General features: G+C 47.9%; 2 protein-coding genes across 3 annotated transcripts in view; both read left to right on the plus strand.

The window, feature by feature from the left end:
• Positions 1-25,977, plus strand: part of LOC125692176 (cytochrome c oxidase assembly factor 4 homolog, mitochondrial) — a 73,587-nt gene that overhangs the window by 41,492 nt on the left and 6,118 nt on the right. The gene's annotated exons all lie outside the window — the stretch shown is intronic.
• The window catches only part of RAB6A (RAB6A, member RAS oncogene family), a 58,448-nt gene that overhangs the window by 19,675 nt on the left and 12,796 nt on the right, over positions 1-25,977 (plus strand). Inside the window, exons 2-6 of one of the 2 annotated variants that reach the window (XM_048942353.1) lie at positions 15,107-15,165; positions 18,903-18,956; positions 20,130-20,235; positions 22,382-22,493; positions 23,398-23,491. In XM_048942353.1, the coding sequence (XP_048798310.1) occupies positions 15,107-15,165; positions 18,903-18,956; positions 20,130-20,235; positions 22,382-22,493; positions 23,398-23,491 (425 nt within the window). Of the gene's footprint in view, positions 1-15,106; positions 15,166-18,902; positions 18,957-20,129; positions 20,236-20,302; positions 20,409-22,381; positions 22,494-23,397; positions 23,492-25,977 lie in introns of both variants that reach the window. The other variant, XM_048942364.1, reaches the window with a different exon arrangement.

Below are 25,977 nucleotides of genomic sequence, written 5' to 3' on the forward strand. Positions count from 1 at the left end.
AAAGCAAATGGGATCCTGGGCTCCATCAGCAGAGGGGTGGCCAGCAGGGACAGGGAGGTGATTGTCCCTCTCTGCTCTGCTCTTGTGAGGCCCCATCTGCAGCACTGCATCCAGGGCTGGAGCCCCCAGCACAAGAAAGACAGGGAGCTGTTGGAGAGGAGCCACAAAGATGAGCAGAGGGCTGCAGCACCTCCCTACAAAGCCAGGCTGAGGGAGCTGGGCTTGTTGAGCATGGAGAAGAGAAGCTGCGGGGTGACCTCAGTGCAGCCTGCAGTGCCTGAAGGGAGCCTGCAGACAGGAGGGGAGTCAGCTCTGTGAAAGGGGAGATGGCAGCAGGACAAGGGGAAATGGATTGGAGTTGAGGGAGGGCAGCTGGAGGTTGGATGTCAGGGGGAAGTTGTTCAGAGAGAGAGTGCTGAGGTGCTGGAACAGCTGCCCAGAGAGGCTGTGATGCCCCGTCCATCCCTGGAGGTGTTGGAGGCCAGGTTGGATGGGGCCCTGGGCAGCCTGGGCTGCTGTGAGATGGGGAGGTTGGTGGCCCTGTATTGGTGGGGGGTTGGAGCTTTGTGATCCTTGAGCTCCCTTCATTCCTGGCCATTCTGGGATTCTATGAAGCCAGGCATCTCCCTGAAGATAACGTGTAACCTCACAGACTGAGCACCAAGTAAAACGGGATTCTAATGTATCTAAAGAAAGCAAACAGCAGATGCTGCCTGGAAGAAAAAAAAAAGATACTAGGAAATGCATTTTTCTGCCTCCTCCTTTCCCCTGTAGCTACTGCCAAACTTTAAGTACAAGTGACAATTCCTTGCATCTCTTGCTGGTCATAAAATGCCTGGAGACAGCATCAAATGCATCCATATGGCACTGAATACTTAGCTCAGTGGCACAGCAGATTCTTACCCAGTCATCCTCAAGCCTCGAGCTGTCAGCTGTGACAGTCAGGTGGGTTGTTTTGTGGTGTGGCATTTGGATCTCAGTGGAGTGGTTACATAAAAGGCAGGATCCTTGGGGAGAATTGTACCCTGCTTCTTGGGGGCAGTCTCTTCCCCATCCTCTGTCACTGAGGAGCCTTTGCAAGGTTCACCATTGGCTTAGCAGTACTTCAGAGCTTGTCATGCAGTTATGTTGTGTAGCATGAGCTGTTTTTCAGGAGCTGCAGCATCACTGGAGCAAGGTTTGGGTGTGCTCATAGTAAGCAGTGAGCAAGGAACACGCTGAGGACATCACAAGTGTTGTGCAAGAGGCCCCTGCTACCAGACAGACGGCTGTTTTGTGTTTCAGGTTCTTCTCTGAGCAGTAGGAAGGCTGTTATTATTTTTATACACAGAATAATTGTGCAGTTAATACTTTGGATTTGGCCCTGTGTCCCTGAGGATGTTCTCAGGTGTTTCCTGATGGCTGTGAATCATTTCTTTTCCCTTTGACAGAGGTGGTTTTGCTGAGCTGTGCCACTGCTGGAGCCCAAAGCCCAGAGGGAGCCAGCAAACAGCTGTAAGGATGCTGTCCTGCACACCTTTCCCAGCCCACGCTTCCCCAAAAGGTTTCCTCGCTTGTTAATAGGTGATCCTCATCAACAGATCCCAAATACTTCAACATAGGCTTCTTTAAAAGAGTGCTATGAAGACTGAAGCAACGTGGAGGTGTTTCACTATTCAAATATGGCAGGAGCCAGCTCAGCTGTGGGATTGGAAGGGGTGACCTACAGGCTGCTCTGGGAGGAACAAGGAGCTTTGCCATTTGGTGCAGTGTCTGCCCACCACAGCTTTCTGGGTGGCAAAAACTGCACTGTTCCTCCCCAAGTTTTTATATTACCAACAGGTTCCCCTGGGGAAGGGAAATCTATCCTGAGGTTTTGAAAATGAAAAGTAACCAAACTCACAGAGTCGTACGGAAATATGTGCCACAGACCAAAATGGTGCGTGATAGGAATTGCACTGTGGGAAGAACGTGAAGTTAGGAGAAAAATGAGAACTTCACTGAGGGGAAAAGAGGACTTTTAGGGCTTTCTTGCGCTATTTCTGCATTCTCTATTATGGAGACTTAAGACATTTAGCTTGGAGAAGAGAAGGCTGCAGGGAGACCTCATTTTGGCCTTCCTGTACTTGAAGGGAGCGGATAAACAGGAGGGGGAACGGCTGTGTGTGAGGGTGGGTGGTGACAGGACAAAGGGAATGGCTTGAAAGTGAGCCAGGGGAGGTTTGGGTTGGATGTGAGGAGGAAGTTTTGGAGGCAGAGGGTGGTGAGGCAGTGGCACAGGTTGCCCAAGGAGGCTGTGGATGCCCCATCCATCCCTGCAGGCATTCAAGGCCAGGCTGGATGTGGCTCTGGGCAGCCTGGGCTGCTGGTTGGCGACCTGCACACAGCAGGGCTTGGAGCTGGATGAGCGCTGTGCTCCTTTGCAACCCAGGCTTATGATTCTATGGCATTCAGTTGGATGGGGGTACATCTTGGCACATGAGCCATGAAGCAATCTCGGACTGCTGGGTTTTTGGAAAGCTTTCTTACTACTTTTTGTGGGAGGGGAGAGGGCGATAAGTCTTGGAATCTCCAAGTGATTTGGGCTGGGAGGAACCCAAAGTCCTGGAGCTCTGCAGCACGCCGTACTGCTGTGAGTTAAACAACTGAAAGCATAGAGTTTCACAGAGCTGAATGTTTCCTGCTGTAACTGTAGAGGGTAAAACAATCTGGTGCAGAAATCTGACCCAGCCTCATTCTTTGATTAACGGGGATGCAGAACCACTTACAACCCCCTTGGATGTATGCACACGTGTGGCAGTCTGAACTTGAAGGATAATCTCACAGAGCACAGCACTCCTGAAGATTTCCCTTGGGTAATCCTGATGTCAAAATCTATTGCAGATCCCTTCCAGGGCAGCTTTACAGTCCTCAATTCTGCCTACTTACACCCAAGTCCTAATTCCTTTTTAGCCAAGGATCCAGAACAATTGTGCATGTTTCAGGATAAGTAATCTACCATTTGCTGTTATTCCTAGTGAGTAGGAATCTCGTTCCTGTGTAGTGGGTTGGTACATGAAGTTACTGCTTGTTCCCAACAATGTACATCAGTGCTGATGTTTTTGCTCTTGAGACAGGATCCTGTTGGAGTCAGAGCTTGTTGAACCCCATCTTGGGGTCAGTAACAGCTGGCTTTTGGCTGGAATGTAAAAGATGGATCGGAGGGAACTGCATGTGTCTGCTTTTGTGTCATCATGGTATCATTAGGGTTGGAAAAGACCTCAGAGATCATCACATCCAGCCTTCAGCCCATCAGCACTGTGCCCACTGATGGTGTCCCTGCAGCACCATTGCCAGGTGACACAGGCCGTGCTGCTCTCAGCCATGAGCAGAACCCTGGGAAGAAGCTCTTTCTAGGTCAGAGAAGTGCTTCAGCTCCAGTTCCCTTCTGTTTTGGGGAATTGCTGTGGCACAAGCAGGGCCTTGCTGCTGCTGCTGCTTGGACAATTGCCCTGTGTGCATTCTCTGCTGAAGTACTCAAAAGATTGAATGCAAATGAATGCTGACGAGCTTTTCAGACTAGCACATGTTTTTGTAGTCGCCCTTTTCGTAAGGCAGTGAAGTGTTAATCATTTGATTACTGGTTGTTGTAGATAAGGGAATAATTGGGCCCTCTTTGTAAACTGTGGCAGTAGTTGGCAGGAAGGAGCGGTCAGCCAAATATGGGGCCCAGCAACTCATGTGTGTGTGTGTGTGTGTGTGTAACCTCTGCTGTGTGCTGACATCTGGGTTGTGACAACACTTTATTTCATATTTGCTTCCCTGGTATAAGGGCATTTTTTCACAGAGTGACAGAACGGCCTGGGTTGCAAAGGAGCACAGCGCTCATCCAGCTCCAAGCCCTGCTGTGTGCAGGTCGCCAACCAGCAGCCCAGGCTGCCCAGAGCCACATCCAGCCTGGCCTTAAATGCCTGCAGAGATGGGGCATCCACAGCCTCCTTGGGCAACCTGTGCCAGTGCCTCACAACTCTCTGAGTGAGGGTGCAACAAAGCTGGTGAGGGGTCTGGAACACAGGGCTGATGAGGAGCGGCTGAAGGAGCTGGGAATGTTCAGCCTGGAGAAGAGGAGCTCAGGGGAAACCTCATTGCTCTCTATAACTTCTGAAGGGAGGTTGTAGTGAGCTGGGGGTCGGCCTCTTCTCTCGTGTCATCAGTGATAGGAGCAGAGGGAATGGTTTCAAGCTACGGCAGGGGAGATTCAGGCTGGACATGAGGAAGTATTACTGTTCAGAAAGGGTGGTCAGGCACTGCAATGGATGCCCAGGGAGGTGGTGGAGGCACCGAGCCTGGGGGTGTTCAAGGAAAGGCTGGATGTTGTGTTGAGGGACGTGGTTTAGTGGGAGCTGTTGGGAATGGGGGAACGGTTGGACTGGGGGAGCTTTGAGGTCTTTTCCAACCTTGGTGATTCTATGATTCTGTTCTATGGTTCTATGCTGTCTGAAGGCATCTCTCTGAGATGGACTTAAGGAGCTGCAGATTTCAGTGATGTCATGAGACTGTAGCAAAAGCAGATGTTGATATTTTTGCAGGAGCTCTTTGGCATCCTTCAGGAGGCCCATATCACTGAAAGGAGAAGCACGGAGTGTGACAACAACATGTGAAATGTGGGATTCTTGCAGCTTCTTTGCTGTGCTTAGTGTTTAAAAATTTTGCCGCTGTGAAATTTGACTTCTCTTCTTTGTGTCCAAGTCAGTGCAGCATGTGGGCATGAGCTGCAGATGATATCAGCCGTGCACATATTGGCTTTATGTGTGCTCATCTGCTAGGTAGGTGTCATCCCTTGTTATATCATGCTATTTCACTCGGCTCTGTTGCTTCCCTTCCTGCTGTTCTGCACCAGACAGTCATAAATATTCATGCACCCTTCCTGCCATCCATTTAGGCTTGTATACCTCTCTCGTGGTCTGTTCGGGTTTGTTAAATGCAGGCTTTTCTTTTTAAACACCGGAGTGCTGAAGGCTGTCTAGTGAGCTAAGAGGCTGATGTCACATTTTCTGGTTGGCAGAGCTGTAGGGAACTGCTGAGATACGGAAGCTTTCAAATATTTTGCTTGGTTCTTCCATCACAAAGAATGGACTGCAATTCCAGGTGGTTATGTGGCAAAATGAGAGCTGAAATGTCCTCAGCAGTGAACGTTCTGCCCGTGCTGCTGCTTGCTTTGTTGCAGCCAGGAGTGGAGCTGCTTTGCACCTGATTGCTCATCTGCAATAAAAACTGTCTCAACGTACCTTAAAAGGCCACAGAGTCACCAAGGTTGGAAAGGCCTTACAAGATCTTCCAGCCCAACCGTCCTCCTATCACCAGTAGCTCTCACTAAACCATGTCCCTCAACACAAAATCCAGATGTGCACAAAATCCAAACGTGCATCCATGTGCCAGTTTGGACTGAGTCTCTTTAAGGACCGTGGCAACCCAATTTACAAGGAGAAAATAAGCAACTTTTGTTCCTTAGCTTGTATTTAAAGCTGTGCATAAAGGGGATGGGAAGGGTCACTTTTGTGTTGGTCGTTTCATGGGTTGGTTTCTCAAATCCCAGATCCCACCGAATTTATCAGTCTTGTGCAGAGCTCTTGCTTTTCTTCATAGGGGCATCTGGGAGTGGCTCTCAGACACTGAGCAGCTGTCATCAATTCTTTCTTATTGTTCAGTCTGATTAGAAAGCAAAAAAAGAGAACAGAAAAAGGTGAAGTACACCTTGTTGTAGGTTTGTGAGGCTGCTGCAGGAATGAAGTTCAGCTCCGGGAATTCCTGGGGTCTCACTCACGTGTAAGAGTTCTCATAATCACAGATCACAGCATCAGAAGGATTGGAAGGGACCTCCTGTGGCCAACGAGTCCAACCCCTGCTAAAGCAATTCCCTACAGCAGGTTGTACAGGTAGGCATCCAGCTGAGTCTGGAATAGCCCCATAGAAGAGAATCCACTGCCTCTCTGGGCAACCTGTGCCAGTGCTCCATCACCTTTCCTGTAAAGATCTTCCACATCTATGTATGGAACTTCCTATGTTCCAGCTTTGGGCTGTTACTGCTTGTCCTATCACTACACAACAGCAAGAGCCTGGCCTCGTCCATTTGCCTCCCCAGGCAACCTCCTGTCTCACTTTAAAACCATTCCCCCTTGTCCCATCACCGTCCACCCTCAAAACAGCCGTTCCTCCTCCTGTTTATCCACTCCCTTCAAGTACTGGGAGGCCACAAGGAACCCATTGCCCTGTGCCTGCTGACTTGTAGTTATGGTGCTGCTTTACTGCAGACACAGAATCACAGAGCATCCTGAGCTGGAAGGGCCCCACAAGAATGCAACCACTGATAAACGTAGTGGATGTGCCTGGAATTCCTGGATGCCATGATACGAACATTATGGTGTGTTTCATACCACAGGAGTGGGAAGTGGGCTTTCCTGCTTAGCATGTAAATCCCAGACAGCGATGCTGCAGGCTGCTGGCAGTCCCTGAGGCCAAAGGAATCGATCCGGTGCTCTATCAGTTTTCAATTGTGCTGTTAATTAAAGAAAAGAATTTTAAAAAGGGCGTTGTTGTGCACGGTGACCTGAAAAGAAATGAAGGATTGGCAGTGATTCATTGGCCCCCAAAGGCCAAGTACAGTTGTTCAAGTTGTTACTGATTGCACCGGTCTGTCTGGGACTGCTTTGGGAGGTAGGGTGCTATAAAAGCTACACAGACTGCCCAAAAAACCCCTTCTGAGTTGGACACTGTATTGTCTGTCCTTCTCCTCTTCATCAACACCACATGAGTGATTCCTGTGCACAACAGTAATGGGAGGAACAAAAAAATACATATTTAAAGTAGAAAATGATGGAACATCTCTAAAGTTACCAAGATTTCTTTTCAAAAACCAACCCAAACACCCAGGTCTTTGCTTTTCCGGGTTTCCCCATTGGGTTCCCACTTGGTGAACTTCCTAAAAAGAATCCTAAGCTCCTTTAAAGATGCAAATCTGGTCAAAGGACAGGGGTGTAAATGATGAGTTATATCTCTAATAAGGCTGGGAATAAATTTTCTTAAGAGGTTGGTTGAACCATTTTCTGTGTACATAAAGAAGCCATTGCTGCTTTGGAATAATGCAAGAGAACAACTGAAGTGTTATGAATGCAAATTGCGCAATTTTTGTAGTGTTAACAGCACAAAATGTTCTTATTTTGTGGAATCAATGGGGGCAGCCATTCCACTCCGCAGCCGGGCTGGGAGGGCATCCTCCAGCCAGCAGTACCATGGGGAGCCCAAATGTGCTCTGTCTGATACGTGTGTAAAAGGAAAGAAAATAAACCTATAGCCACCCATTTTTTGTTAAAAATAATGGATATATATATATTTTTCTTTCTTTTTCATCCCCCTGGAGCTACTTAAGGCAGCACAGTGGATGTGTTTGGCGGAGTTTTCTGCTTTACGGGCTTTCTCCTCATTTTTCTTTTGGATGTTTTTTGATTTATTGGACATGTGAGGATGGCGGGTATTGGGTTCGATGGCCCTTTGGCCTGACCTCATCTGGCACCTTGCAGCAGGAGAGCAGTGGCGGAATCAAAGAGTTCTGACAGAGAGCAGACAGAGAACTGAAATCAACAGCAAACGGTTCAGGGTAAACAGTTCTTCAGTTGGAGCCTTGAGTTAGTGCAGGAGGGGAGAGCATCAGCTCAGCCTGCTGGGGTTGTGTTGGGTTGTGTTGGGTTGTGTTGGGTTGGATTGGGTTGGGTTGGGTTGTGTTGGGTTGTGCTGGGTTGTGTTGGGTTGTGCTGGGTTGTGTTGGGTTGTGTTGGGTTGTGTTGGGGTTATGTTGGGTTGTGTTGGGTTGTGCTGGGTTGTGTTGGGTTGTGCTGGGGTTGTGTTGGGTTGTGTTGGGTTGTGTTGGGTTGTGATGGTTTGTGTTGGGTTGTGTTGTGTTGTGCTGGGGTTGTGTTGGGTTGTGTTGGGTTGTGCTGGGGTTGTGTTGGGTTGTGTTGGGTTGTGTTGGGGTTGTGTTGTGTTGGGTTGGGTTGTGCTGGGTTGTGTTGGGTTGTGCTGGGTTGTGCTGGGTTGTGTTGTGTTGTGTTGTGCTGGGGTTGTGTTGGGTTGTGTTGGGTTGTGTTGGGTTGTGTTGGGTTGTGCTGGGGTTGTGTTGGGTTGTGCTGGGTTGTGTTGGGTTGTGCTGGGTTGTGCTGGGTTGTGTTGTGTTGTGTTGTGCTGGGGTTGTGTTGGGTTGTGTTGGGTTGTGTTGGGTTGTGTTGGGTTGTGCTGGGGTTGTGTTGGGTTGTGCTGGGTTGTGTTGGGTTGTGCTGGGTTGTGTTGGGTTGTGCTTGAGTTGTGTTGGGGTTGTACTGGGTTGTGTTGTGCTGGGGTTGTGTTGGGTTGTGTTGGGGTTGTGCTTGAATTGTGTTGGGTTGTGTTGGGTTGTGCTTGAGTTGTGTTGGGGTTGTGTTGGGTTGTTTTGGGTTGTGTTGGGTTGTGTTGGGGCTGTGGTGGGTTGTGGTGGGATTGTATTGGGTTGTGTTGGGGTTGTATTAGGTTGTGCTGGCGTTGTGGGTTGTGTTGGGTTGTGTTGGGGTTGTGTTGGGTTGTGTTGGGTTGTGCTGGGTTGTGTTGGGGTTGTGCTTGAGTTGTGTTGGGGTTGTACTGGGTTGCGTTGTGCTGGGGTTGTTTTGGGTTGTGTTGGATTGTGTTGGGTTGTGCTTGAGTTGTGTTGGGTTGTGTTGGGTTGTGTTGGGTTGTGCTTGAGTTGTGCTGGGTTGTGTTGGGGTTGTGTTGGGTTGTTTTGGGTTGTATTGGGTTGTGGTGGGGCTGTGGTGGGGCTGTGGTAGGTTGTGGTGGGATTGTATTGGGTTGTGTTGGGGTTGTATTAGGTTGTGCTGGCGTTGTGGTGGGTTGTGTTGGGTTGTGTTGGGGTTGTGTTGGGTTGTGTTGGGGTTGTGTTGGGCTAGGTTGTACTGGGTTGGGTTGAGTTGTGTTTTGCAACTGGGAATGTATTGGGGTTGGTTGTGTTGGGTTGTGTTGGGGTTGTGTTGGATTAGGTTGGGTTGGGTTGGGCTGTGTTGATTTAGGTTGTGTTGTGCTGAGGTTGTGCTGGAGCTGGTGCTGCCCTTGGAGTTCCCCAGCTGTGCCAATGGATGACGTTGGTCTCACGGAGGAGTTGAAGGAGAGCAGACTGTGGGATAATGAATGAGTTTTGCTTCTTGCACTGGGGGAACTGGGTAGAGCTTCCGTAGCATGAGAGTGAAAAGTAGGGGAGGATTTTTTTAAGGAAACTGCTGTAATCACTTTAATACAGCATTTCTGTTTTAGGAGCTCAGACTGACACATCTAAAAATATTCTCCTTGATTACTGGTTCATGCAGATCGTTTTAAGTCAAGCATGAGCATCCTCGTTTCTGGGCTTCTTAAATAACGATCTAAAATTGGTTTTCATGCATTCATAATTCCGTATATTGTTCTTAGCAGTGCTTTTTTGTCTCAGTGCCTTGGGTTGCTTCTTCCAGATCTGGAGTTGTGTGTTCTCTCATCTTGGGGTGAGCTTGTCTGTGAGAGCCGTAGTGCTGCTGGGTTTGATTTTCTTTTTACCAAATCTGAAAGGAATCATGGAGTGATTAAGGCTGGAAAAGCACTCCAAGATCCCCAAGCTCAGTCCACCCCACTGTGCTCAGTGTCCACGTCCCTCAGTGCCACATCCCCATGGTTCTGAACACCCTAAACACCAAGGGATGATGACCCCTGCATCCCTTGGGCAGTCTGTGCCACTGCTTCACCACTCTTTGGAGAAGAAATTTTCCCTAATATCCAACCTGCCCTTCCCCTGGAGGTTACTGTGGTGTTGTTCTGTATTCTCATAGAATCACAGAACAGCCTGGGTTGCAGAGGAGCTCAATGCTCATCCAGCTCCAAGCCCTGCTGTGTGCAGGTCACCAACCAGCAGCCCAGGCTGCCCAGAGCCACATCCAGCCTGGCCTTGAATGCCTGCAGGGATGGATGGGGCATCCACAGCCTCCTTGGGCAACCTGTGCCACTGCCTCACCCCTCCAGTGAGTTTTCTTCTGGCTTTGAGCTGGGAACAGAGGCCGACCCGCACCACGATGCTGTGACCTCCTTTAAGGTGCTGGAGGGAGCAAAGGGCCTTTGATAGAACCACACAATGAATATCCCAAGTTGGAGGAGACCCACAAGGATCACCAAGCCCAGCTTCCACCCAGGACCACCCCAAATCCCCGACTTTTTGGGATTATCCTGTTGGTGTCTTTGAGGTGAGGAAGCTTTCTCCACCTTCCTTTGATACATCCCTTGGGAAAGCTGGGGCTTTGTTAACTGACTCTACCTCCTAGAATTTGGAAAGGTTTAGGGCCGTTTTTCTGCTTTACAGTGAAGGAGATGGATAGATTTGATTCTTTTTAGGGTTTTCTTTCCCTCTCTCTCTCTTTTTAATTTGGCCTCACAGATGTTTCCTTATTGCTGATGTTTTGAAAGTGCTCACCAGCAATGAGTAGGAACTCAGATTTCAGTGCGACTTCTCTGGAAGAATTCTTGGACAAGATGCAGCTCTGGTACACAAGACGTTGTGCCCTAGAAAATGAAATAGGAGGAAGTTTTGGAGGCAGAGGGTGGTGAGGCAGTGGCACAGGTTGCCCAAGGAGGCTGTGGATGCCCCATCCATCCCTGCAGGCATTCAAGGCCAGGCTGGATGTGGCTCTGGGCAGCCTGGGCTGCTGGTTGGCGACCTGCACACAGCAGGGCTTGGAGCTGGATGAGCATTGAGCTCCTTTGCAACCCAGGCCGTTATGTCATTCTATGATCCTATGAAATAAGGAGGTGAAGCCTGCATGTCCCATACACCATAAAGTAGAAGTGGCCCAATTCCAGTTTCTCTTTCCTTTGTAGGTCACTCCTGAGAGTTGCCTGAGCCCTTTGCAGACCCTGTCTGGCAACAAATGACCTCCTAAAGCCATGTGAGCGTGGAGCAATGCGCTGTGCCTAATGGTTCTTCATCCCTGGCTCCTGTGAGGGCCTCCCCAGTGACTCGTTACTGCTTGGAGTGCCAAGAGCAGCAAGCTGTGGCACAGAGGAATTGCTGGTACCCTCTATTTATCAGCATCATTAACAGTGTTGGGGATGGACACGTAAACCTCCGGCACGCAAGGCCCCAAAAGCAGCACAGTGCTCTCAAGAATAGGATGGATGACCTTGAAATCTCTCCCAGTGCTGCTGTCAGATCACAGTTGCTGGAACTGTGAGATTAACGTATTGATTTCATCTTGCAAATGAATGCTTTCTGCTGTAAGTGCTAGGCAGTGGCTCAGGGCTCGCAGACAAAGAGTATCGATCAGGTTGACTCAATTAGCTGCTGAGGGCTTTGAGTTTGGGCCCCTGTAGTTAATGGCAATTTCACAGGCAGAAGCTTCACAAGTTCCCATCTTTTAACTCAATTATGTGTCTTCGATGCTTTGCTGTTTGCTGTCACTCGTTCAGTTGTTGATTTAGAAAGATACTGGGCGTCTCATCTGTGTGCTAACCAGCCACCAAACCTTTCCTTTCAGGAGTCTCCTCTTTTCATACAGCAGAACAGCAGCTTGCTTTCTGTTCCATTAGATACTGAAGCATGGCTCTTTATCACAGTGAGGGCAGAGCAACGCCTGTGCTTTCTGCCTTGCACAGCACAACACTTTTCTCTCTGCTCCCACCGGGTTGTCAGCACTGCTTGCTTTTCCACGCAGGGCTGTGTGCTGATGATCTGTGCACTTAAGCAATGGTGTGTGAGGCACAGCTGTGTGATTAGAGCTGGGTAATGCAGGCTTTCTTCTCATTACATCAGAAGCTTAAAGGAGCAGAAACTGATTTTAATGAAACCCATGGTGCTGCTGGTGTTTAGCTGGCTGCTTAGAAAAGTTTCCAGGCTTGATGTCGAGTTGCGGTGCTGGAACAAATGGTTTGTAGGTTAATCACTGATTTTCTCAGCTTCTCATTGCTTCCAAACATTCTTGAATGCTTTGTGTCTGAGTTCCTGCAGCAGAGTGACATCACCAGCTCTGCACTCCGAGGAGCAGAGCATCCACTGCCCATCTGAACAGCTTCTTTCAGATTCTGATGTGCTTTAAAATTGCATGCCTTTTCTAATAGGACCTTGGGCTTTGCTTTTAGCTGGTGGGATCATAGAATCACAGGATGCCCTGGGTTGCAAAGGAGCACAGCGCTCATCCAGCTCCAACCCCTGCTGTGTGCAGGTCGCCAACCAGCAGCCCAGGCTGCCCAGAGCCACATCCAGCCTGGCCTCCAATGCCTGCAGGGATGGATGGGGCATCCACAGCCTCCTTGGGCAACCTGTGCCACTGCCTCACCACCCTCTGCCTCCAAAACTTCCTCCTCACATCCAACCCAAACCTCCCCTGTCTCACTTTCAAGCCATTCCCCTTGTCCTGTCACCACCCACCCTCACACACAGCCGTTCCCCCTCCTGTTTGTATGCTCCTTTCAAATACTGGAAGGCTCTTAATCTGCAGAAAGAAAGAGGCTGGAAGACCACCTGCTTTTAGTGCTAAGATCCTTCTGTGCCGTCCATCTCCTCATTCTGTGTAATCCATGCAGTCTGAGGTCTTCTTATTGCCAAAGGAACCTTTCCCAGCTCCCAAATCACTGAATTTTTCCTCTAACACAGCCCTTGGTGCCTCCAGCAGCAGCTCCCTCTGCTCCAGCCTCAGCCTGCACAGAGGTACAACCACATTCACCTTGTTCCTCCCCCACCTTTATTTCTCCAGGGATATGTTAACACATACCAGGAAGATCTGGGCTCCATGATGTCGTGTGCTACTGCACTGCTGATTTAATGCTGCCCTGGACACATTTGTGTGTTGAAATTCTTCCAAGAGCTCAAATTGACGTAGGAGCACCCAATGGATGCTGAAGGCTTCCTTGTCTTCTGCCTTGGGTGTAGCCCCCACTTTGCTTCCCCAGGTGCTTGCAGTCAGTTTTAGGCAGCCAGGTATTCTTGTCTGAGTGTATTGTGCTGCTTCTCCCTGCTGAGCTTCATTTTCCACTTCAGGTCCCTTCTCCATATTTTAAAGCCAGTTTTGAATTCTGATTCTGTCCTCCAGCTTGCTTGCAATCACTCCCAGATTAATGCCTTTTGTCAATTTAATAAACATGGAACCAGTGAGGCAGGAGAGATAGCAAGGCAAAATCTGTAACAGAATGGGATTCGGGTTCTCCTGCAGATTCTGTCTGCAAATCAGTGCTTCTTTTCTTTTTCTTTTTTTTTTTTTTGGCAGCATTCTCAAATGAAAATAAAAGGCCATGCCCAGGAGTTCAGCTCTCCATTATGAAGTTCCAAATAGAAATGATACAAAAATAGAACTCATCCTAGGGGCTCATCTCCAAAAGCAAAAAGACGTGGCTTGTTGGTCCCTCCTTGGTGCTCTGCCAAGGGGAAATAGGGACCAGTGAGTTCTGCAGCTGGCTGCAAGAGGAAGGCCTCTCCTTCCCCCCTTCCTTCCCCCCTTCCTTCCCCCATCCTTTCCCCCTTCTTTCCCCCCTTCCTTCCCCCATCCTTCCCCCCTTCCCTCCCCCAATCCTTCCCCCTTCCCTTCCCCCTTCCTTCCCCCATCCTTCCCCCTTCCCTCTCCCTTCCCTTCCCCCCATCCGTCCCCCCTTCCCCTCCTTTGAATTATAAATACACTGGGAACTGTGAGCTTTCACATCCACAGGGATCTTTTAAGCAAGGTGATTTTGCTATATATTTGGTGACTGTTCACTTATCATGGTGGAATTCAACCTGTAAGCAGCTGCTCTTCATTCTGGTATGGTCTGGTGGCTGCTGACATGCTGTGTAAGGGAAAAGCCTGGTCTGTTTGGGCAGAAATGTCACGGGGCTGAAGGACGTTAAGGAACTCCATCCAAATGTTGGTCAAAGCAGTTGTTTCAATATGAGTGCTTATGGGATGTGCTGCAGCCCAACCCATTGGCTTTTCTCATCAGCCTGCTGGTCCTGCAGCACATTGTGCTTCTGTTGGACGCCCCAGGGCAGAGCTGAGTGGTGAATTCAAGATTCCTCTCATCCTAGATGCGTTGCTTTGGAAGAATTACCCGTCCAAGGCATGTTTGCTCTATCTCTACAAAGACAGTTTTTAGCTTTGTGGGAAGCCTCATGATGCCCACGGAGGGAAATGTGAAGAATTCACCTAGGAATTCAAATTGTGACTTTGGAGTCTTTTCCCAAAAGTTCTCTGCTGGGTTCCAGTTCGTTTAACTCTTCTGCAGTGTTGCAGTGCTCCTTACCTGTGCTGGGAGATGGCAAATCACAGCTGCAAAGGGATTGGGAGAAAACAGCTGGAGGCAAATGATTGTTGAGTAAATCCAGCTGTTTCCTAAGGGATCTACCTCCAGTTAAAGGTATTTGGACACCAAGCCAAGGCAGCTTCAGGTGTTCAGTTCCTACAGGTCTGCTCAGGTGAAGGTGGCACTGAGCAGGAAGGAGTTCTGCACTGGGTGTGAGTTGGGCTCTGTCTAAGCTCAGCTGTGTTGATCCCACAAAGTGGAGTAGGTAACCACTGTGACGATGATTGTTTTGAAATGTAATCTCCTTTTCCTTAAAAAGCAATTAACAGGAGCTTCAAGGCAGTCTGATACCTGGCTGGAGCTTGGCAGTACCATATCCACAGCTTTATAGGTGCTATACACACAGCTTGTCTAGTTTCTGCTTGTGAAATGAGAACCTGGATGCAATTTGCCACACGTGAGGTTTGACCTGTTGAAGCGAAGCTGCAGATAGAGGAGTTGCAATGCTGCAGCAGGACCTATGGAACACTCTGTGCCTGAGTGTTTGGCTCCCAGGTGCATCTGCAGATGCTGCAATGCCTTCCTGCTGCTGCACAGCCAGCTGGATCCACTGGTCCTGAGCTGCAACCAGCAGCATTAGTGGCATTGGAACAGTTTATGAGCCTGCCTATGCAGAAAGGTGCAGTGAGTGCACTGTCAAAGGGTGAAGCTTGCAGGCACTGTGGGCACGTGCTAAACATCTCAGCAGTAATGCTCTTCAGTCTTGTCTTCTCATACTGAACTTGCTTAAAACTTGCATTGGCATCGTTCCTCTAATCTGTGTTGTTTTATTTTTGTCTCCTTGTAGTGGGGAAGACTTCCTTGATCACCAGGTTCATGTATGACAGCTTTGACAACACCTACCAGGTAAATGAATCCCTCTTGTTGTCTTCTCTAAGGCCTCTTCATTGCAGGCAGAATCCATTGGGCTGCAGTGGGGAATAGTACACAGACCACATTCTTAGCTGTTACATCCTGAAGCTTTATATTTTAATAACCTTTCAGAATGGCATTTCAGTGTATGTCTGCTGGAATGGCTTATCTGCAGCTCGCAGCAGGGTGAGCTGTAGTTACAAAGGATGGACCTCTTAGGTGCACGTAAGTGACAGCAGCTGTAAGTCTGCCAGGTTTTTCACCATTTGCTACCAGACCATTGCAGATCTCATGGAGAACGGAGTAGGCACGCTGTTCCTTAAAAAAGAAGAGGCAGAAAGCCGAGCTGTAGGCTCTGAGTGCTTTAGGATGCTGTGCAGGCTTTCTAAATGCCAGGGGAACAGTCATTGTTATCCACTCCCACACTGTAGGATGAGCCTGAAAAGGTGGCAAGCTACAAAAGCAATTCAGTTTCATAAACTAAAGTGGGTCTTCTCTAAGCCACAGCGTGCTTCACAACTTGGTTGTGCTTGGTGATGTTCTGCATTCGCTGAGCTGAGAAAATCTGTTCCCTGACAAATGTGAAGGGTTGTTTAGGGAGGTGGGAGGAGAAGGTAATGGGGAAAAAAATACAAAAAAAGCTGTGATTTTTCTGTTACTTAATGTCTATCCAAGTATCTCTTGATTAAATCTCTTTCCCCGTTAATGATTCCCTTCCTGCCTCATCAGTGATTCCACATTGCTGCTCTGTGAGTTGGTCACAATGAGATGCGAGTTCTCACTTAATGATAGGAGAAGCAAAGCTTCTGTGGTGTAGGAGGGCTGGAATACACATCATTGCTCCCACGGGAGCAAACATCCTTTCAAATCCTCCCTGCTGTAATTACATGGACATGTGAATGCCATCCTTTTATTTAATCTGCTTTTTTTTTCTTCCCCCCACAGTGTTTTTCTTTCAGGTCTGCTCCTCTCTGCAGCGCCTGCGTCCTAGTTCTGTTTGAGGAGGTTTGGCCCTCTGTGCTTTATGGTAGCACAGCAGTCTCAGTGGGAAGCTGGTCTAACATTACATAGGAAATGATTACGAAATGAATGATTGGGCCTTGAACCAGTAAGGAATCTTAAGGGTTTAGAAGGTAGCTTCAACTTAGCTGTCAGCGATGCGGGCTTGTTGTGTGTGTTAATGTACTTGGTGTGGTCTCATTCATCCAGAGACCCCCATTTTCCTGAAGTACAGGGAACTGTGCCCTATTTTGACACAGCTGGAAGAGAGAATTAGTCATAAGAACCAGCCAAAATCAAATGGCATGTAATGCCAAGCCAGAATATGCCTTCCCAGGGTTTGATGGAGGCCTGTCCAAGCCAAATACGTGCATGGCACTGTGTGTCAAAGCGTGTACGTGGTTAGCTGCAGCTGGAGCTCAGCTGCTGAATGATTTGCTCTTTCTGGACATTTCAGATGAATTTTGAATGCATGTTTTCTGAGAGCTGCCACAAGCTATCATTTGAGCAGGGCTTGTGGTGTTCAGCTGGTAAAAATAGAAAGGTGCGGTTTGGGAGAATCTGTGCTGAACATTCCTTCTTTTTTTTCTTGCTGCTTGATAAGAGGAATTCAGCTGCTGCCCATTGCTTATTAAAAAGCAGTTTGCATGAAAGCAGCATTTGTGAGCAAACCAAGAACCTGCACTGCTGTGTCAAACCCAAACACCTGGAATAAAACAGTGCTGTCTGTTTCACCAGCAGTGATTCCTCTATGCTGGGAGAGGTTTGCCTTGTTCTGTGGCACTGAGTGTGATGCATAATGAAGGAGCAGCGTTGGCAAACAGGAAGACTCTGTGTGTTATACAAGAGGAAGATTACAGACCACGCTTCCCTTCAGCTTCAGCCTCTTGGAGGAAGAGCAGGGAGGATGGCATTGAGCTCCGTACAGCTGATCTGTGAAGATTCCCTGCGCTTTTCTCCTCCTTTTTGTCAGAACTGTGACAAAATGGCTGTTTTTAGCTTACTTATTTTAGTTAAAAGTCTGGGATACAGAGTGCCTGAATCCCCCCCTCGCCATCTGCTGCTGCTTCTCTGTATCCTTGTGGTGGGGTCAGGACAGTACAGGTGGACAGACACACTTGGCTGTAAGTTACAATGGGTGATTCTTAAACATTTTCGTTGCCAGGATCTAAAATAAGTTTTGTGCCTGGCCTTTGTGCTGCACCTCCCATGTTGTGAGCACAAGGAGACTGAGGCTGCAGGACTCCTGCAGGAGGAGCTGAGCAGATCTCAGGCTGTGCAGCTCTGAGAGCTCAGAGGAGCTGAGAGCTTGTCATCCAGAATGGGATCCTGAGCATATCTAGGGTAAGATCTTAGGGTTTCTGTAGCTTTTCTTCTGCAGAGGTGAATCAAAACAGACACAAGAGGAAGCAGAAGCACCTTTGTGGCAATCTTCAGAGAGTTACTCTACTCAAATGATAGAAGATGAAGGCAGCAGGGGAGCATGTTGTCACATCAGGCTCTGATGGATTCTCATACCCACCTGTCAGTATCATTTCTCTCAGTGGGCAATGTCACAGTCCATGATGACAGGTGAAAATCACTGGGTGGCCACGTTGGGACCCACCAGTTTTTATCATTTGTGTATGGATCTCTGGTTCTTAAAAGTGCTCTCCTGATCCAGCTAAGTAAGCTTGCTTTCTTGTGGGTAACGTGTAGCTGCAAATAGAAATTCAGATCTGTTTTTTTTTCTTAATTTGCAACTGGTTTTCATATATTACTCTCAGGCAGGCAGGCTGGCTGGCTCTATTCTCTATTCTTACCACCTAAATTATCTGGCAGAATACAATACATTAATTATTAGTGAGAGTGTAATGGAAGTCTCACGATGTAGATCATTACAGTAGAACAGGCTCTCCAGCACAAGTACCAGCATGGGAAAGCAGGGAAGAAGCAGCACGCCTCTTTGCCCTATTATCTTTGCCTTTCTCCTTTAAATCCATTTATTTGGGTCATCACAAAGGCTCTGCTGAGGGTGCAGCTGCTCGAGGTGCTTGGTGTGCTGCTGGGCAGCCCTGTAGCCTGAGCAGATTGCCTTGGTTGTGTCCCTAATGCAACCAAACTGATGGGGCTCGGATTCGCTCCCTCAATCCAGCCCTGAAAAATGGGGTGAAGGTCTTTAAGAAACAGTTCTTGATGTATCTTGACTTGTAGTGCTTTCCTCTTTCCTTAAACACGTGAGGATATTCTGCACAAAGCTCCCAACTGTCCAGCAGTTCAGGTGCAGTTGTGCTGAGCTGAGCTTTAGCATTAGCTGAACCTCACTGATTGCTGGCCTGTGTGCATGTGTGCGCTGTTGTGCTGCAGCAGAAGTGAAGCTGTCCACCTTAGCCTTAAGGAAATGGGCTCAAAGTGAAGATCCCTGATTCTGCTGATGGATGCTAACGTAGGTCGTGGCCCTCTGTGCACAGAAGTCCTTGCTGATACCTGTATGACTTCATTGGTTGCTGGCGAGCATAAATTGAGAGGAAGGTTAACAACTTCTTGAGCTTTAAGATGCTGTGCTGGTTATGGGTTCTATCCAGGGAACGTCTCATTGAATTGCCTGTGGGGCTTTGTCCTGGTAAGAAAACCCAACGTATTTTTCTTGCAGATCTGCTGCAGTTTGGCAGTAATGTTAATCCTGACAGTCACTGCAGTTGTTTGGGTGTTTTATTTGCAATGTTCTTGATTCTTGCTTTCTCTTCCTGCAGGCCACAATTGGCATTGACTTCTTATCGAAAACCATGTATTTGGAGGATCGAACAGTGAGTAAGACTTTTGTTCTCTCTGTGCAGAAGGAATGAGGGTCAGCATCTGTTGTGATGGTGCACGGTTCTGAGATGACTTGGAAGTACAGCCTGAGCCCTCATCTCCTGGCTGCTTCCAGCCTCATAGGTGCTGTGGGAAAAGCTTCCTTCCCTGCCTGTGGAAGTGGGAAATCATCATTTGGCTCCTGAGGGCCAATTTGTGAATGGCAGAAGGTGCTGTGTTGGCATCCTTATTGGAGAAAACTCAGAGGGATAGTTTGAGAGAGGGGTGCATAAGGGTAGGAGTTTGGGGAAGGGAGCCACAGTTAAGCCATTCTGTTTTGGCAATCTGTGTTTTATCCCTCACAACGTTGCCAGTTCTTAGCTAGCTCCCTGTAACCTATCAGCCAGCTCAGTGTTACGTCCAGCAGGAACCCACACGTGGTGCTGGTTGCTTAGCTTGGTGCAGCTCTGGTTCCTGAAATGAAATCACTGCTCTCTGGAAGCAAGCCTGTGGTTTAAAATTAGTTCAGATTCTTCGTTAAGAAATTCAGCCACTGAGCTGTTTGCAGGAGCAGGTTGTTCAGTGCTGCAGAAGCAGGGTGTTGTATAAATCCACAGCAAATGTGATTGCATCAACAACGCTCCAGGGATGAGATATTGTTTCCATAGCAGAACTGGCCCTTGCACATCTTTCCATACATGTTGCTTTCGGTACATCCTGCCTTTCCTTTCAGAGCCTTGATGGTAAGAGACATTAAACCTCATCTGTGTGCATGGTACTTGAACGTGTAAAACCTGGTGCAGTGATAACCAGCGTTTTATCCTTCCTGAAACATTCACCCCAGTAGCTTCTCCAATGCTTTGACAGCAGCTGGTGGCTTTTCCCTTCCAAGCACAGCATCCTTCCACCAGCTGAACGCTCCTATTTCTCCCCTTCAGGAAGGAAAGCATTTTTGCAAAGAAAAGACAGCAGAAAGGGCTGAGATAGGTGCACACACACCAGCTTGGCTACCGCAGATGCTTGGGAGAGGTTGCTATAAAGGAGAGGACAGTTCGCTGCTGCTCCCAGTCCCCAGTCACCTCCTGCATGAGTTCATATTTTTCTTTAGCTTTTTCAAAACGTGACAATTCTTGACTCTTTTGATTTTTAGTGGCAGTTTGGCTTTTTTAATTTTCTCCCACCCACAGATCAGGTTGCAGCTGTGGGATACTGCGGGTCAGGAACGTTTCCGTAGCCTCATTCCCAGTTACATCCGTGACTCTGCTGCTGCTGTAGTAGTTTACGATATCACAAGTAGGTATATTGCACTGGGTTTGACCTTTTTTCTTATTTTTCTTGCTTGTTTGACTGATTTTGTTAGGTACGGTTGCAATTATGGGACACAGCAGGTCAAGAACGGTTCAGGAGCTTGATTCCTAGCTACATTCGTGACTCCACTGTTGCAGTTGTTGTTTATGATATCACAAGTGAGTGGGGGGAATTCTGCATTTCTAATACTCTGCCCCTTTCATCCTTTAGCCTAGCTTTGCATGTCCTATCACAATCACGTGCTTGTTCTTCATTCTGGCATGGAAAAATTGTTTTCTTTTACCCTAGTCGGGTTTAAGCTAGCCACCTGATCACTGCTGTTGCAATGTATCGACTGTCTGATCAACTCCCTCACTTTGTAACCCTTTCCTATCACATTTCCTGAAGTCTCGAGTCCTGGCTGGTCTTGTTGCACTTTGCCCTGCTCCATCTGCTTTTTGGTCACGGTATCACCGATAACTTCTGGTCTCAAACACCTGAATCATGTTCATAGTTAGCTGAATTCTCAAATTAGACATTGCACTGGTAGCTGTAGCTTGCTTCACTCCATTTGCCCTCCCACCACCACCAAGGTTTGGGCGTGGGCTGGGGGGGAACTGCATTAACATCACATTTTCATTGCAATCAGTCACTTTCACACTGTGCAATATATGCAACTGACCACTGCGCCCTTCTCCTGTAACAATTGCTCTTTCATTTCCTACTAAGGTATGTACATTTTTGTGAACTAAAATGTTAGTGCTTTTCTCAACTCTTCTCCTCCTGTCCCTCCCCCCCGTTTCAGAAAGCCCAAATTCACAGCATTCCCTGTTTGCCAACAGCAGAATTTTGCTTTGGAAGAACAAAACCGTCACACATTTCTCAGTTCTGGGGCTGAACTGATTGAGAGCAACAGCCTGAATCGATACCAGTTCTAAAGAGCTTGTCCTTTGCTTTATAAATACTAGCAGATTACAGCAGGAATAAGGAATTTACCTGTGAAATCTCTAATTGTTACAAATAGCACTTTCATTGGAGCTAAAATTACAGGTTAGCTGTGAACCTTGAATTATTCTTTTACCGACCTGACAAATTCAATATTACCGAATAGCAGAGAGACAAATGAAGACACTGGCAAGTGATCAAGCCTTGTCTGTCTGGCACACAATATATTACTATGCAGTAGAAGCCATTAAAAAGAAATCAATGACTGTCGAGAACTGCGGCAGAGCCCCATTTGCTGAGTACCAAAACTGGCTGAGGCAGCTCCTCAGCTCACTGTGGTAAATGCAGAGCACCAGGGCAGCTTCTGTGCAGCTCCTTTCTCCTAATGGGATGCAGCTTCTCATCCACGTGCTCATGAGGTCAGGGTGGGCTCCTAAATTCTTTATGTTTTGGCTTTTAAGAGCGGCACGTTAAGAAAAAGCACCTGTAGATGTATGAGATTTGCATTGCTTGTTCCGTGCAGGAGATCAGGAGACTGCTGGGCACCCTGCAGCAATAAAGGAGTTGCTGGTATTTATAAAGCCCTGCTAGTTCTGAGGGGAAAATCCTAAGCCCAGCAAATAAAAAGTGCTGAAGCTGTGCAGAACCACAGAGCTCAGAATTCTTCTGAGAAGTGCAGAAGCCATGGGGCCCTCCTGCAGTAGGTGAGCAGTGCAGAATGATGGGCAGTGTCACATTGATCCCCATTCCCCACGCTCAATTTTTGTCCAGCTAAACAACACGGGGACTAAAAGAGCCATCAGTCTCCTCATTTTGGATGCTGCCCAAACCAAATTCTGTATCACAGAGTCACAGAATGGTTTGGGTTGGAAGGGACCTCAAGGATCATGAAGCTCTGACCCCCCCGCTGCAGGCAGGGCCACCAACCTCCACCTTTCATAGCAGCCCAGGCTGTCCAGAAGCTGCCACCTCTGTATGTAGAGGTGAATCCCAATGCAGGGAGTGAAGTAGCAGCCCAGGTGAAGTTAGGGCTGTAGCTTTCATGCACTTGAGTGTGGGGCACTTTGGGGTTTCGCTTGCTGGTTCTTCATCGCCCTGTTAGTCCGATTCCAGAAATAAGAAGCTTCTATTTGAGACCTCCAGCTGTGTTACCTGCGACGCGTGCCGAAGCTCGGCAGTGATAATCCTCTCCACTGTTTTCTGTTAGATGTCAACTCGTTCCAGCAAACAACAAAATGGATCGACGACGTCAGAACGGAACGGGGCAGCGATGTCATCATTATGCTGGTGGGAAATAAAACAGATCTAGCAGATAAGAGGTACGGAGGAACAGCTCAACTTCAGCTGCTTTTCTTGGGCTGATGCTCCTTTCTCCAAGGCAGCTGTTTGAAAAGGAACATTCGTATTTCCTTCTCATATGCTGGCTGTGTCTGGAGAGGTCTTGGTTTTTATACTTCTCTCTTTTGGGCAAACCCGGGTTTACAGCACAGACACTCAATCCAATTGCTGGGATAGAAATGATGGGTGCAAGTCATCCTCCCCTTTAGAACACTACAAGGTGTTTGCATAAGTTGGCAAACTTCTTTTTATTGGAAGGTGTGCAGCTTCAGTCACAAAAATGCAATGCAAAAGCACAACATGGAGATGTTCTGTATCTGATGGAAATCCCTGTTTTCTCAGAGTAGCTTCACTCGTGCCCCTTACTTCAGATTTATGACATCCCACTAGGAATTGTTCTGTTTCTCACATGAGATGCTTCGTGATTTTTACCTAGAAGCTCTTGATCCTAAGTCCTCTCCAGTTTCAGCTGCAGCAGGCTGCTTAGTGAGTGGGATGCCTGGATGGGGGTGAACAGCAGAAGCCTTTCGGTATGGGATGGTTACATGTGGTCCTGCTGTAGTCTGCCAGCTGATGATTGTTACTGGGTATTAAAACCTTTCCGTTGCTACTTCTTGAAGCATAAAAACACAGCTTCCAGGACAGGGACTTGTAGGAATCTCATCGGTCCATTCAGCTGCTTTGCTTTGGAGCCAGGTGTGCTGTTGTGGTGATTGTGCTGTTCACCTGTGCTCAATCTGTGTTAGCTGTATGCAGGGAAAACCACTGAATGCCTTGAGACTGTAATGCAGGAGTCATTTCCTGGAGTTAAAGGCAATAGTGTTAATTTTCAAGGTGTCCATTTGTTTGGTTTTTATTTTTTTAATTGTGTATTCTCTTCCCCAGGCAAGTGTCCATTGAGGAAGGAGAAAGAAAAGCCAAAGAGCTGAATGTAATGTTCATTGAAACTAGTGCGAAAGCAGGATACAATGTAAAACAGGTGAGTAATGCCTTGGCTGCATCCAGCCCTTGCACCTTTGTGACAGTAAGATCTGCTCTTAGGCATCAGGAAGTCTTTGTGTAGGGATATTGGTAGTCCATATGCAAAAACCAAGAGCTGAAGTTGGTGGCTGAGGTTTGGAAACATTTCTGACCTTGCAGCAAATGACTTTTGCAATGTTTTTCCTCTTAGAAAAAAAAAAGAATTATGATTTTGGACCTACAGGTCTTCCTTTATACCTTCCCAGACTTCTGATGATCCAGATTGGGTGTTTAGGCTGAAGGAATGAAGGCATCAGTCAGAATGTTGGGGACCAAGGTCTGAGGAGTGCTTCTATATCTGCTCAGTGAACAGATGCAGGCAAACCAATCAAGGAGGAAAGTGGTTGGGTAAAATGCTTCTGCTGTATGGTGAGACAGCATGAACTGCCTTCTCTGCTTTGTTGGAGGGTAATGAAAGTGCCAGCAGATGTTCTTGGATAGCTCAAGCTATTAGTTTTTGATAGATAACGAGTTGCCTTTGAATTGGGGAAAGCAGGGAAATGTCTTTTGAGCTGATGCAACTGCCATAAAATTAGATTTGATGCTGTGAGATGGGCAGCAGCTCTTTGCATTCGGACATGCCAGGTGATGTTTTATCCCTTGTGTTAATGGAGATAAACCACTTGGCAAATAGTGAACTGGTGAAAGCAGTGAACACTACTGGACTGAACTGAGGTGTGCATGAAAGAGATTTTGTCTGGGCTTGTTATGTAAGCAGATCTGCTTCATGGGAGCTCATGGATTGAGAGCCACAGCTGTACATCCATACTGACTCTGTGTGTAATGGGAAGCTGAGTTTTCATGATTCTATGATTCATTGATCTTGCAGTATTTCATACGAAGTTGTGAACACTGAAGGGGCGGCCAGCAGGGAGAGGGAGGTGATTGTCCCCCTCTTCTTCAGTGCTCTTGTGAATCCCCATCTGCAGTGCTGAGTCCAGGCCTGGGGCCCCCAGCACAGGAAGGACGTGGAGCTCTGGGAGCGGGTCCAGAGGAGGCACTGAGATGAGCAGAGGGCTGGAGCAGCTCTGTGTGAGGAAAGGTTGAGGGAACTGGGCTTGTTGAGCTTGGAGAAGAGAAGGCTGCAGGGAGACCTGATGGTGGCCTTCAGTGCTTCAAGGGAGCGGATAAACAGGAGGGGGAACGGCTGTGTGTGAGGGTGGGTGGTGACAGGACAAGGGGAATGGCTTGAAAGTGAGACGGGAGGTTTGGGTTGGAGATGATGAGGAAGTTTTGGAGGCAGAGGGTGGTGAGGCAGTGGCACAGGTTGCCCAAGGAGGCTGTGGATGCCCCATCCATCCCTGCAGGCATTCAAGGCCAGGCTGGATGTGGCTCTGGGCAGCCTGGGCTGCTGGTTGGCGACCTGCACACAGCAGGGCTTGGAGCTGGATGAGCATTGAGCTCCTTTGCAGCCCAGGCATTTCTATCATTCTATGAAGGGTGTTAAAGCAGGAAGCCATTAGTGCTGCAGGATGGAGAGGACCTTCATTCTTGGGTACCTCCATGGAGCAATCACTTGCACACCTGTGTGTGTGCACATATTTGTGAAAATACATGTATTGGAATCATAGAATGGGTTGGATTGGAGGAGACCTTGTTTTGTATGCTCAGCTTCAGCAGTAGTTTGTATACAGAATTTTGTAAGGAGTTGCTAAGAGCAGGCTTATAGATTACTTTGGGTGCACCTTATAGACAGGAATGAAGTCTGTTATTGAAGCATTTCTTGAACTTGTATTTTAGTAGCAAAATTATTCCCTATGCAATGAAATGATTAGATGTGTTATCTTGATGCTGCATTTCTGTGCATTAGCAAACAGAAAAGCAGAAAAACGTTCAGTTCCTGCATCCACCAATTATCATTCTGCAATACAGAGGCTGCCTTGTAATTAAGGCTTGGATTTGGTGCTGGAATCCTGAATATTGTGCACAGAATAGGGGGTGTGCACTGGAGAGCAGCTGCCTCTCAGAGAGGAATGATGATGATGTGGCTGTGCTCCCTCTTCTCATAGCTGACACATATCCAGATGTCTGTGTCCAAATCTGGAGGGCAGCTCAGGGCTGTGGGGCTGGGTGTGCTGCTGATCTGAGGTGTCAGGAGGAAAATCATAGCATCACAGAACCACCAGGGTTGGAAAAGACCTCCAAGATGATCCAGTCCAACCAGCCGCCTGTTTCCCACTAACCCACATCCCTCAGTACAACATCTAAGCATTTCTTGAACTCCTCCATGGTTGGTGACTCCACACCTCCCTGAGCAGCCCATTCCAATGCCTGACCAGTATTTTAGAGTAATTCTTCATAATGTCCAACCTGAACCTCCCCTGGAACAACTTGAGGCTGTTCCTCTCATCCTATTTCTAGTTACACAGGAGCAGAGGCTGACCCCCAGCTCAACACCCCTTCCCTTCAGGTAATTGTAGAGAGCAATAGGATCTCTCCTGAGCC

This window comes from Lagopus muta, chromosome 1 (assembly GCF_023343835.1).
Source record: "Lagopus muta isolate bLagMut1 chromosome 1, bLagMut1 primary, whole genome shotgun sequence".
Lineage (NCBI taxonomy): Eukaryota > Metazoa > Chordata > Aves > Galliformes > Phasianidae > Lagopus > Lagopus muta.